Raw genomic sequence first — 12,435 nt, forward strand, 5'->3', positions numbered from 1 at the left:
CAAGCTCCACTTTTTTGAATTCAACAACTCCTTTTACCTACAAACGAGTGGTACCGCTATGGGAACGAAAATGGCCCCAAACTATGCCAACATATATATGCATAGCATTGAATCGGAGTTTATCCGCTCATAGCCAACAAAAACGGCTTTTTACAAACGCTTCCTAGACAACATATTCATGGTATGGACGAAAACAGAGGACCAATTCATCCAGTTTATTTCAGCATTTAACAACGTACATCCAAACATCTGTTTCACACCAGTCAAATTAATTTCTTGGACGTCTCAATTCGAATGGAGAAGGGTACTTTAATCACCAGTGTCTATAGAAAGCCCACGGATAGGCAACAGTACCTTCATTAGAAGAGCTGCCACCCACGCCACTGCAAAACTTCAATTCCATATTCTCAAGCCGTCAGATTCAAACGGATCTGCTCGCGACCAGAAGACTTCGAAAAAAATTCTAGCCGTATGCGGGAGGTTCTGAGGGACCAATGCTATCCGGCCTCCATTATTGATGATGCCGTTACGAAAGCGGAAGCAACAGATCGTAATGAAATGTTTGGGGATCCCCCATTAGCAACCGCAAATGAACACCGCTCTAATCTCGTCTTAACCTTCGCAAACAACCTTCCTAATGTCAACAAAACTCTAAAAAAAAACATTTCAACATAATCGAACAAAACGACAGACTGTCAGAAATTTTCCAACAGTTCTACACGTTACTTACAGGCTACCAAAAAACATATATGGTTATGTAGTTCACTCTACTGTCTATAAGGGAAAGCCTGTTGGTTGCCTACCTTGCAGGAAGAATCGGTGTCAAGTTCGCCAGCATATGCGTACAACAACACTAGCTCAAAGCACGCACTCTAAACACTCCATCCGTGAAAACTTGAATTGTGACAGGTTACCTACAGACTACCAAAAAACATGCAGGAAGAATCGCTGTCAAGTTTGCCAGCACATGCGGACAACAACACTAGCTCAAAGCACACTCTTTAACTTCAAACACTCCATCCGTGAAAACTTGAACTGTGACAGTAGTAACGTAGTATGCATGCTCGAGTGTGGCGATTGTCAGATGCAATACATTGGCCAAACAGAGAATTCCTTCCGAATTAGATTCAACAACCACCGCGCGCACACCAGATCTCTTTCTCTCCTCCCCCTGTCGAAACATCTTTCCCAGGAAGGTCACGAGTTTCACAAACTAAAAGTTACGCTGCTACAGAGCGGCTTCCAAAATGCCCGTGAGCGTGAGCAACGAGAGTCATACTTTATATATCAGTTTAATACTGTGCAGGCCGGTATGAATGAAAACCCTGGTACTCTCTCCACACTTCAGAGATCATAGTCCTAGCCCTACTGAAATTCACAGCACCCGGACTGCATCGCCTGAGGTCATGCCAATTTGCGTGCTTGCTTCCACATGCCGCCCTTCTCCTCCCCCTGCCAGTCTTTCTTGCTCATGACCAGAGAAAACAGTTATGAGAGCAAAGCATATTGCCTATTCCCCCCCTCAACTTTTTATATTTTTTATATATTTTATTTATTTCTTTTTTCCTGCTTTGCAGATAATAGAGCGTGATGCTCCATATAGGGCAGTAATCCATTGCAATAACGCACACTTGGGCGATTTCGCGCCTTCGTTCTCCATTTTCTTTCTGTTACTCTCCCCTCTCTCTCAGTTTTTAGGAAGGAGCCCTCTTTTTGTCTCCGCGACGGAAGGCGGGCGGAGGCACCTTCGACGCATCTTCGCGTTTCGTAACCTCACTTAATTGAGGTCTCCTTCGTTTTAAAATTGCGCTCGTGGCGGGAGGCGTTCTGGAACGACGCTGACCTCCGACGCCGCGCGATTGCAGAAGCATCTATAGCTTTGCGCCGGGATGCAGGAAACTCAGGCGCCAGACGCCTCTAAGTAGGTAGAAAACAGTGCCTTCCACTGGTTCCATGGTATTGGTGGCTGATCCGTGGTTTTCAGGAATGTACGAGGGGGCGTAAGATCCCGTGAAACTCATAGTAAAGGTTTACCTCGTCGGCACGTTGTTGTATTGTAGATGCAAGATCGAACGACACACCGGAGCGAGCGATGTCATGCTGACGCCAAGTTTCCTCCGACCCCCCCCCTCTACTTTTCCTGCGTCACGTATACGCGGTGTCAAGCAACATGCATGTGACTGAAACTGAAACTCTGAAGAAGAGAAACTGAAAGTAAGAGAATTGAATTTGAAAATAAGAGAAGAGAAACTGAAACTGCCGCACAGTTCATTACCTGATGGACACGACAGTATCACGTATTGCTTAACGTCTTCATAAAACCACTGTTTGTTCGTCTATAACATTAGCAGCATTAGCATATGTTTGCTATTAATGACACCCAGGTAATGAACATGATTTACCAACTTGAGTAGTGTTGGTTCTGGTGTAACGCACGAATAATTTATAGACATGCCTTTGTGTATACGCCAGAAATTAAATTGTGAAGCAAGCCTTGAAACTGCCTGTGCATTTCTCATAAAAAAAGAAAAAAAAATTATCTTGCTTTCATAGCATGCGTGTCATCTATATCAGATGTGATTGCAATCTTGAGCTATAACTTGAAATGACCCATGCTGGCTGCCATGAAAAATCACTTTTTTAATTGTTCAACAAACCTCATAACTCATTTATGTCACGAAAGGAATGAAATGCTTCACTTATGTCTCATTGCTTTGGTACAGTCATGGTTCATTATGCAATGTAAAATCTGATTTAGGAATATTTTGTTACTTGTTGCATGGTTTGTTTCTGAAATTCAGCACATCCGCCAGTGTTGCGTTCCCGCGTGGTTTTCTTTTTTGTTAATTGAGTACAGATGAATAGCCACCGGATTCTTCGCCGATCACCCAGTGTGGGTATGTGCGATCTTTTGATAGGCTAACAACAACAGCAACATTGGCCAGGTTATCAGCTTCCGCAAGTTAGGTTCACGCAAGCTCCGCTTCAGGTTGATCTGATCTCCTTGCAACGAGTTGCTGATACGCAGGCTGACCCCGTCTTCTATTACGACCATATTTACCCGTTTCATGCGAAACATATGCCCGCAAATATCCTAAATGGTCTTCTTTCTGAACACCTACACAATTTTCCTCATCATACTGTTCTCTCCACTGATGCCTCCGGCAGCTGTCAGAAGGCGGCGATTGGGATATATTTGCAGGATCTGGCTTGGAGCTATTCCGTTCGTATCCCTGATTATACTTCTAAATTCTTCGTAGAGTTTTTGGCTATTGGTTTGGTTCGTCTCAAAATTCCCAGACATGTAGCACGGGTTCTTATTCTTGCAGACTGCCTTTCAGTTTTAGGCTCTCTCCAAAACTCCGGAAAATCTTTATTGAATCGGCCGCTTAGGTTTTTTGTTCCGTGCACAGTGCGTGAGATCCGCTTTGTCCGGGTACCTGCAGGCATTCGGGTGTCTATTTTAACGAGGTGGCTGATTTATTGGCAAGGTCAGCTCTCAGCGCTCCTGTAATCTTAATCTATCCCGTCCCTCACCTCATTCTGTTGGAAACTTCACGTTTCCAGTGGTTCCAACATATTTCAGCCAGCTTGAAATCGAAGCGAAAGCTAAAGAAAAGCTACAAGCTCTCGATTCGACTTCAGCAACGCAGAGGAAACAGGATTTCATCGGCAACTGCGACGATCGCCCGCTTCGAGACGCCAACGGCAGCGTACACGATACTGCGTTCACTGTTGTGAATCTGGAATCTTTCACCGAACTGCTGAGTGCCGTCAAGTGCAAGGTGTGTGGCGGAAACGTGGACGTTTCTAAAGGTGATCGTGAATACGGTTTAGCCGTGAGGCTCGCTCTCTTGTGCGTGAACTGCGGCGAGATTTCATCTGCGTGGAGTTCGCCGCGCGCTCAAGGGAGCCAAAAAATAAGTCCATTTACTGTTAATATTCTTGCTGCACGGGCAATGCAAAGTACGGGAAATCGGCAAACCGCACTGAACGATGTCTTTGCAGTAATGAATATCTCCCATAGAGGGCTTCACAGTAAAACCTGGCAAGGTTACATGAAAAACAAGCTGACGCCCGCGACAACACGCGCAGCCGAAAAAGTGATGATGGACAGCGCCCATTCCGTTCGCGAGCTCTACACAGAGTTGCACTTGGACAACCCTGGAAATATCGCTGTCTCGTTCGACGGTTCGTGGATGACCCGGGGTCATTCATCGCACATCGGTGTGGCCGCAGTGATTGAGCTGTTCACTGGACTTGTACTAGACTATGTTGTGTTCAGCAACTTCTGTGCGGGGTGCAAGCGCGGGCCTACGGAAAGTGACCCATCGTATGAGGCATGGAAGAGCAGCCACAGGTGTCAGAAAAACACGGAAAAAAAATCTGGCGAGATGGAAGTACAGGCTGCACTTGTCATGTTTCAAAGGTCATTAGAGAAACATGGCCTTCGATACACGACAGTTTTGTGTGATGGAGATAGCCGCACATTTCTGGCACTGCAGGAGGCTGATGTGTATGGTTTTATAAAAGTGCAGAAAGAGGACTGCACAAACCATGTGCAAAAGCGCATGGGCACGGCCCTGCGCAATGTGATTGCTAAGCACAAAGGCGAGGGAACAGAGAGCCTCAGTGGCAAAGGCAAGCTCACGGGCGACCTTGTGAACAAGTTGACTGCATACTACAGCTGGGCTCTGAAGTCTCACACCGGAGATGTCGAAGCAATGCAGCAGGCAGTGATGGCCACGTATCACCACGTTACATCAAATGATAATGTGTCAAATCACAGCCTGTGCCCAATGGGCCCAAGCTCATGGTGCCGCCAAAATGCTGCCGCAGCAAAGGGAGAGCCCACTCCGAAGCACAGATATAGCTTGCCATTGCATGTGTGCAAGGCACTATTGCCAATATATCAGCGCTTGGCAGACCGAAAGCTGCTGGAGCGTTGCCAGCGAGGAAAAACTCAAAACAGCAACGAGAGTTTGCACTCGCTAATATGGTCACTGGCACCAAAGGAGCGCCATGCATCATTATTTGCGGTTCAAGCCGCTGTTGCAGAGGCTGTTGTCCGTTTCAGTGCAGGCAGTCTTCAAGCGTCTTCCCAAATACTCAGCGAGCTGGACATTAACCTTGGCCTAAGTAACAGGAAGAGGATGGCTGAGAAGGATAGGCGACGAACAACCGAGTCTATGCGCAAACGGGCCTCTTCTGCAAGTGTGCAACGGGCACTGCAAAAGCGGCACTCTACCCACAAGCAGCAGTCAGACTACATGCCTGGTGCTTATTAGCCCCCAGGAATATAAATATGCAGATATCATCATGAATATTCAATAAATTGTGGCCCATTTGGGTTTTTCTCATTTTTCTCAATTTGCAAATTCTTGCCACCCGGCTGTTTTGGGACAATGATATCTCTGCATCTAGAGCAGATAGAGATGTAATTTTTTTTGCTAAAGGAAGCAGGGGTTGCAATGTTCAAGACAGAATTCCCCTATCAGGCTTCAAAAATTAATGGTTTTGCAAACTTTTGAATGCTTGACAAGCACATTTTGAACGTTGATGTTCAAAGTTTCATTAAATTACACACATGGATAAAATGAAAAAACTGCCTTGAACATTGCATTCTCTATTCATTAGGCTATGTATCCATGTTTAAAAAATTAATTTTTGCCGAGCCATTTTCATTGTAGTGAGGTTCTAATTAATGACTAATTAATGTGATGTAACTTGGGTAATAACTAGCTTAGAAAAAAAAGAAAGGCATATTTGAAATCAGCACAAAAAACTGGGCAATATAGTTAAATTTCATTATTATTGGCATAGAAATAATGAAAATAGCTTTAAGACCAGTGTCCCCCCTTAAATTTGTACTTACGCAGATACGGGTTCCCTGCGACAAACCTTTGTGTCTCATGTGGGCAAGTTGAAACATTAGACCATTTTCTCCTCTCTTGCCTGCGGTTGTTCAAGGAAATCAGTATTTGGAGGTCCCTCTTCCAGTCTCTTCCAGGTCTTCTCTCGTTCGGTGCGAGCGCCAAGGAATTCCCGTTAAGCAGTGTTTGTGGCTACCTTCATGATTACATAAGTGCGACTGATCGGTCACCCTGTTAGCTGTATACAAAATTCTGTTGCATGTCCAAAATGCTTCGTTAAATTCCTGGTAATTCATATTTCTTAAATTTAATTGAATTGTTCTATTTTGATCTTGATTCAGTCTTCTACGCCACCGCCTCACGTCCTTTTTCTTCCCCGTGCAAATACTTCATTGACAATCTCCACTGTACTTCGGCCAATCCCCCCGCGTGTGTATGTGCCATATTTACTGAGGTGAAGAAGAAGAAGAGTGTGGACTACAAACACTATCTGTGCTTGTGCTCTGTAACCTTTTTTTGTCTGTTTGCATTGTAAGCCATTAATGGGCAGAAAGGCATGCACGTAATGGGCATACCCTGTGCACATGAATGCGGAAAGCTGGCCATGGTTGCCCAAGCATTGCCAACAAAGCGACGGGGCCTTCAAGAAACAGGATATGGCTGTGACCCCTCACATGCAACGATTTTCACACAATTTGAAAATGTGGCAAGTTACAGCAGTCCCGTGGTTATATTGCTGCAAAACAAGCTAGCTCATTTATGCGGAAACATATTTAGGGGCTGCCAAAAAGGAACATGTCCAAATGTTACACATAGCATCTGTTTCATTGATGATGTTTATATGCGTGGTAAACGATATGAACAAGCATCTCTTTGTTAGTTAACTGCTCTGTAATCCACACACTGTCATGCAGCACACATACAATCACAGTCCAGTGACTGCAGAGCGGTCTGCAAACTGTAACTTGCAAAAAAAACTACACTATGCAGCAAGCTTCTTTGCACGGTATTTGTTACATTTATCAAACGATCACATGGAACTGGTATGGCTATTTCTACACAGTGCATTTCCTAGAGACTCCTTTCTGCCATACTGTACTTTTTACCCAAAAAGCTTCCTACAGAGTCATTTAAATTGCTACGTATAAAGATGTTTGTAGCAGTTGTGTGAGCCCGAACAAAAAAAAAAAACTGGTTTTATTTTTTTCAATTCTTCAGTATTCCTGGTTATCACGCCATGGGCATTTATATGTTGGTACAAATTTTTTCAGGCATCACAACTGATGCACCGATGTGTATGGTACACATTCATCTTCAGACATTTTATGTCTGTTGGGTCAAAAAAATACGTAATAATAGTTGGCTGCATTAGTTTTGACTGAGATGACTAGCATCACACAGCATGTTCTTGAAATTCTTCTAGCCGTCTGTAATTGGCTTCACTGTATAGCTTCATACTTGTTTCATTTTAACTCTGCACACTGCTCTTTTCACCGCACATGGCGACATGGCACGCGGAGCCCCGTGGGAATGGGTGAGGAGGATTCGGAGGTCCACTGCTACTTTGCTGAAATCCAAACACAGCTAGGCACCTGTAAGGCACGGTTAATTTCGGAAAGGCGGCTTTGCCCGCTCCCTTTTGTCGTCTTGTCCATCGTGCGTCGCGTCTCGCGGCGAACCCGACAAAGGGGAGGCCATCACCCCCCCCCTCCTGAAGCGGGGGAAAGATTCCACAAATATTTTCATAGAGACGTCCTTTTTTTTTCTGTGGGGTCAACGAGGGGTCAAACGTACGACAGACCCAAGCAGGGTGAGGCAACGTTCTCTGTTCATTCTAGAGACGCAAGCTTACACTGCAAAATGAAAGTCTTTCTCTTCCAAATGCAATCAACTCGGAGTCCTGTCCACAACCATTTCAGCTTGTTAGCTGGGTACCCCCAACCTTTTTTTATTTGCGTGTAACTCCAGTCCTTCACCTTTGTCATTGTAGCCGCTATTGTTTCTCAAGTACCATCTTGATATTAGCAGTTCCTAATTCAAGCCTTCTGCAGGGTTTGAAGGACCTATTTAATTGGAAATGAGAACACGTGCTCATGGTGGAAAGCGCGTGATCTGCCAGGAAACACTGCGGCGACCCCGAAAAAGGATGACAGCCGTTTTGTGCCTCTTCACTTGGCAGCGACGACACACCGTGTGCGGTCCCGATGGCTTTGCCCCAGCTGTCGAAGCAATCCTCGGACACGACCATGACCTTCGATATCTGATGTTTTTATTTAAAAAACACAGGGACCAAAGTCGTGCTGTATGCAGTGCCATCGCCATGTGGTTCCACTCACGGCGAACAGTCATCCACCTAGCCCGGCTCTTTGGACGGAATCCGGAAACGACTGAAAAGAATAAAAGTAACGAGCAAACAAAGGTGCGCTGCATACAAGTTAGAACGCAAAGAAACGAAGTCGCGCTGCGCTAATGCTGTAGCGAGGACTAATTTGTAAATTTTCACGGCTGGCGTCGATTTCTACAAAGCGCGAGTAGTCGCCACGGAAATAAACAAAGGCGCACTGGAGCTGGGTAAGTCTGTAGCTACAAGCACGAGTTTTTTGTCTCTACCGGCGATTTCCACACCGCGCGATCGTCATAACTTTTCTTGGACTTGCTGTTGAAGCTGACAGCGATCATAAAATTAAGGGCGCCAACTGTAGTGGCAGAGGATTGCCATTGAAAGGAACAAAGCCGTGCACTTTGTCAACTCGCAACGAGGCCTAGCGCGAGTTTTAGAGCCGACTTGGACAAAGCGCGAGACGGCGCGCGCTTCTAAACGCTTGCCAACGCAAAGAAAAAAACACGCTAATGCTGTAGCGAGGCCTAACATGTAAATTTTCATGGCTGCCATCGATTTCGATAAAGCGCGATAAGTCTCTAAGGAATTAAACAAGGCTGCACTGCACTGGGTGAATGCTGTATACCTAGGCCAAGCACGATTTCCACAATGCGCGAGCGGAACTTCTGGTCTTACCGTTGAAGCTGATAGCGATCCTAAAGGGCCGATTATAGTGGCAGAATCATCGTGGCAACTTTTACCCTGGACTTGCCACTGCAAAGGAACAATGGCGCACTGCACTCTGCTAACCCTTCAACAAGGGCTAGCGCGAGTTTTGACGCCTGGCGCCGATTTCGACAGAGAGAGAACACGGGCACGAAACAGGACACTCGCAATCTGCCAGGAAACAATTAGGTGGCCCTAAAAAGGGCCGTTGACAGGAGCACTTCAACGTCGACTTGCAGCGGCGTGGCGGCGCGGTGAGCAGTAGGCCCAGCAGTGGTCCGTCTTGTGCCCTTTTGCTCCGCACCGACGACACCGGTGCACGACGTACACCTCTCCTGGTCTTGCCCTTGAATCCGACGCGATCCCTGGTCCGTAGATCTTGACGAGGGCTGCGACGATAATCTTTGACATCTGGTCGATGCCCCGGCCTCTCGCCACGTGGTATCGGTCCGCGGCAAATAAGGACAGCATCGGCTCACCAGAAGCATCCAGGAAACGATGCTGCAAAAAAAGTTACGTTACAAGCGCCGCAATTTGGTGAGTTCTGCACGAGAAAACTTGCGAAAACGTTGTTCAACTCTTACCTCGGGGTTGAGAACGTGCACGCCCGACAAGCGCTTCATCGTGGCTGTCAGACGGCGGTTCAGCTGGCAACGACGGCGGTCCTCAAACCGCGCCTTATGTGGGTCGTCGCAATGGCGCGGCAAAACTTTGAACACCAGCACGACACTAGCCACGAGCTCCTGCAGCAGCAAAACGAGGTCCTGGAATGCGCAAGACATGTAGGTAAGCGGTACAGCACTTCATGAAGCGAAATTTGAGATAAAATGCGTACCAGCACTTCATGAAGCGAAATTTGAGATAAAATGCGTACCTTTATGTGGCTGGCGATTTCTCGCGGGTCATCCCCTCTGTCGAGATCGTTGCCGCCAACATATAGGACAACAAAATCGGCGTGCCGAAAGCATGTCTCTCGAATCATTTCAGCTAGGCTGATTGTGGCGTGGCCGCTAAAGCTGAAAGTGCATGTTCTCACTAACGGCGAAAGCCGTAAGCGAGAACTGCACAGAAATTTCAGCTGGCTGTCGCCGACGAGCGCACCACGCAAAAAAGCCATACCTGGACAGCTCCCGAAACGCGCCCGCCGCCGCCTAGGTTCACGAAGCGAATGCCCGCGCACCACGCAAGCACGGCGGACGGCCGGGCCTAGCGATTCCCTAGGCCGTCTAGGGACAGGCTGAGAGAGGCGCGGCGACCCCACATCCGGTTGAGAACGAGGGCGAAGCGAAAAAAACGTCACGCAGACACGCTTCCCGCCGACCAATCGGCGTTTCCAGCCCACCGACCTGCAAACGCTTCTCTTCCGGTACCCTTGCTTCACGCACTTAATTATGCCGGCATCCAGCGGCTGCAGCCGGCTTGTGCAGTTGGGCGAAAAAAAAACAACCTTTATGTTCCTCAGGCTGGACGTATCAGGTGGGTGGCACGGTGCGTTGTCCACGAAAACCAATATTTTCCTTGCCTTGGAGCCCATTTTGCAATCCAAGTGCTGCAAAAAATTGCTGAAGAGCGAAGACGTCATCCACGACTTTTTGTTAAAGTTGTAGCTGCATGGCAGCGTCTTCAAGTTCTTAAAGCACCGTGGCTTTGCAAATTTTCCGACAACGACCACGGGCAGCCTCTCGGAACCGTCCTCGTTAGCACAGAATAGTGCTGTCACCCGCTCTTTATTGCGCTCGCCACCATGACAGCTGTCACCTTTAAACGCAAGGGTTTGCTCGGGCTGCATATGGTAAAAAATACCGCTCTCATCGGCGTTGAAAACGTCGCAGGGCTTGTACGCAGTAATCATCTCCGGCAGCGACTCCATCCACTCGCTCACCGTCGAAACATCCACGAAAGTGCTTTCTCCGCAGGAGCGGCTGTACACAATCCTGTTTCGTTTTTTAAAGCGATCCAGCCACCCGTTCGATGCCTGAAAGTCGTCGATGCCCAGACACAATGCCACAAGGTCCGCCTTTTCTTTTAGAATGGTGCCGTCCACGTTGATCGCAGAGCTCCGTGCCTGATGCAGCCACCTGGCGAGAACTTTTTCTAACTTCTCATGCTGTCCTTCTTTTGCCGCTTTCCGCTTGAGCCCGAACTTGTTGGCATTTTGCAATATCACCGCTTTGTTTGCCAGGATCGTCTTAAGCGAAGATTCGGGTATCTTAAGGTCCTGGGCAATGCTGGCTTTCATGGCTCCATGCCGCTTTTCCGCTTCCTCGATAATATGGAGCTTATCACCGAGCGACAGAACTGTCCGCCTTCGGGACATCATGCGTCGCATTGCTCGACACAACTCAAAACCTTGCTAAATGCTGGTTGCTAGGATTACGACGAAGATCACGTGCGATGTACCTAGGCCTATCCACGCTACCTTGTCGGCGATCTGCTGCTGGGAAACTGGAAAGAAAGAAACGCTTCCCCTATGCGACGAGAGGCGATGCCAACGAGAAGAGAGGAAGCGAAAGGGAGAAAGTGATCGTGGAGAAGAAAACGCGCTATTTCAGCACAGCGGGCGTCGCTGAGGGCAGCTGGTGGGGGAGAGAGAAACGAACGATGAGATGAGGCAGGAAAGAAAGCTGTGCCCGCCGGAGCAAACCGGTCGAGCAAGGTCAAGCGCTCCGCATGCGGAGAGACGGCGTGACGAAAGAGATCCACGGCTCCTTTCTTTAGTCCGCTGTTTCGTCCCGCGCTTCGCGAGAGTCGTCATATAATGCGGGCCTGGCGTAAAATTGCGTCGGATAACCAGGGTTTTAATGCATTGCTTCTATGGGGACTTTGCCGGGACTGCGTTAATCCGTCGTAAAACCCGGGTCGTCGCAAAACCGGGAGACGTATAACAGGGGTTCCACTGCATATCCTGGCATAGCCGAGCTAATCCACTGCCATTTTTGATCCCCAGTGGTGCTGGGTACCCACTGGTTTTCTATTTTGCACTAGCCTTCCGCTGGTCTTGTGCTCGGCTTTGCTGGGAAGAAAGGCTTTGGAAACACCATAAACCAGACCAAACCGAGGTTCCCTTGCATCATTAAACGGACACTAAGAACAACTCCATCCAAATTTTATTCTTAGCAGAAGTTGATTGTTTTGTTCTTTCACCCTATGTTTTTATTTGACCAGCTTCAGGAGACACTCTTTTTCCCAGAAAAATCACACTTCAAAATTTCTCATTACTCAATTCAAACTGGTGACATCTGTATCTTGGTGTCTTGCAAAAGTATGATGGGAAGACCCGGGGCATGTTTTCCTCAGCTGGATGCCACCGCTTCCGAATGAAATGGAGAAGGCATTGCTCAACACATGCAAGGTTATGCGCTCTCCACCCTTAATCAAAGAAGGCTTTTTCTCCGTTCTCACAAATTCCATAGCATGTGCGGGCAAATTTTCGTTCATGACAAGCCGGTTTCTTCTGTGCTCCTGCCTACGCGCAATGCAGAGAAGCCAGATCTCGGCATCGTACAGATCACATAC

General features: G+C 47.5%; 2 protein-coding genes across 2 annotated transcripts in view; one reads left to right on the top strand and one right to left on the bottom strand.

Moving 5' to 3' along the window:
* The window catches only part of LOC144110741 (ubiquitin carboxyl-terminal hydrolase 24-like), a 276,311-nt gene that overhangs the window by 154,031 nt on the left and 109,845 nt on the right, over positions 1-12,435 (top strand).
* LOC144110845 (uncharacterized) lies at positions 9,142-10,088 on the bottom strand. Its single transcript, XM_077643927.1, has 3 exons — positions 9,794-10,088; positions 9,504-9,683; positions 9,142-9,420 (listed from the first exon to the last, which is right to left on the bottom strand). Exons 1-3 carry the CDS (start codon positions 10,034-10,036, stop codon positions 9,142-9,144), a joined length of 702 nt encoding a protein of 233 aa, XP_077500053.1. The 5' UTR covers positions 10,037-10,088.

This window comes from Amblyomma americanum, chromosome 11 (assembly GCF_052857255.1).
Source record: "Amblyomma americanum isolate KBUSLIRL-KWMA chromosome 11, ASM5285725v1, whole genome shotgun sequence".
Lineage (NCBI taxonomy): Eukaryota > Metazoa > Arthropoda > Arachnida > Ixodida > Ixodidae > Amblyomma > Amblyomma americanum.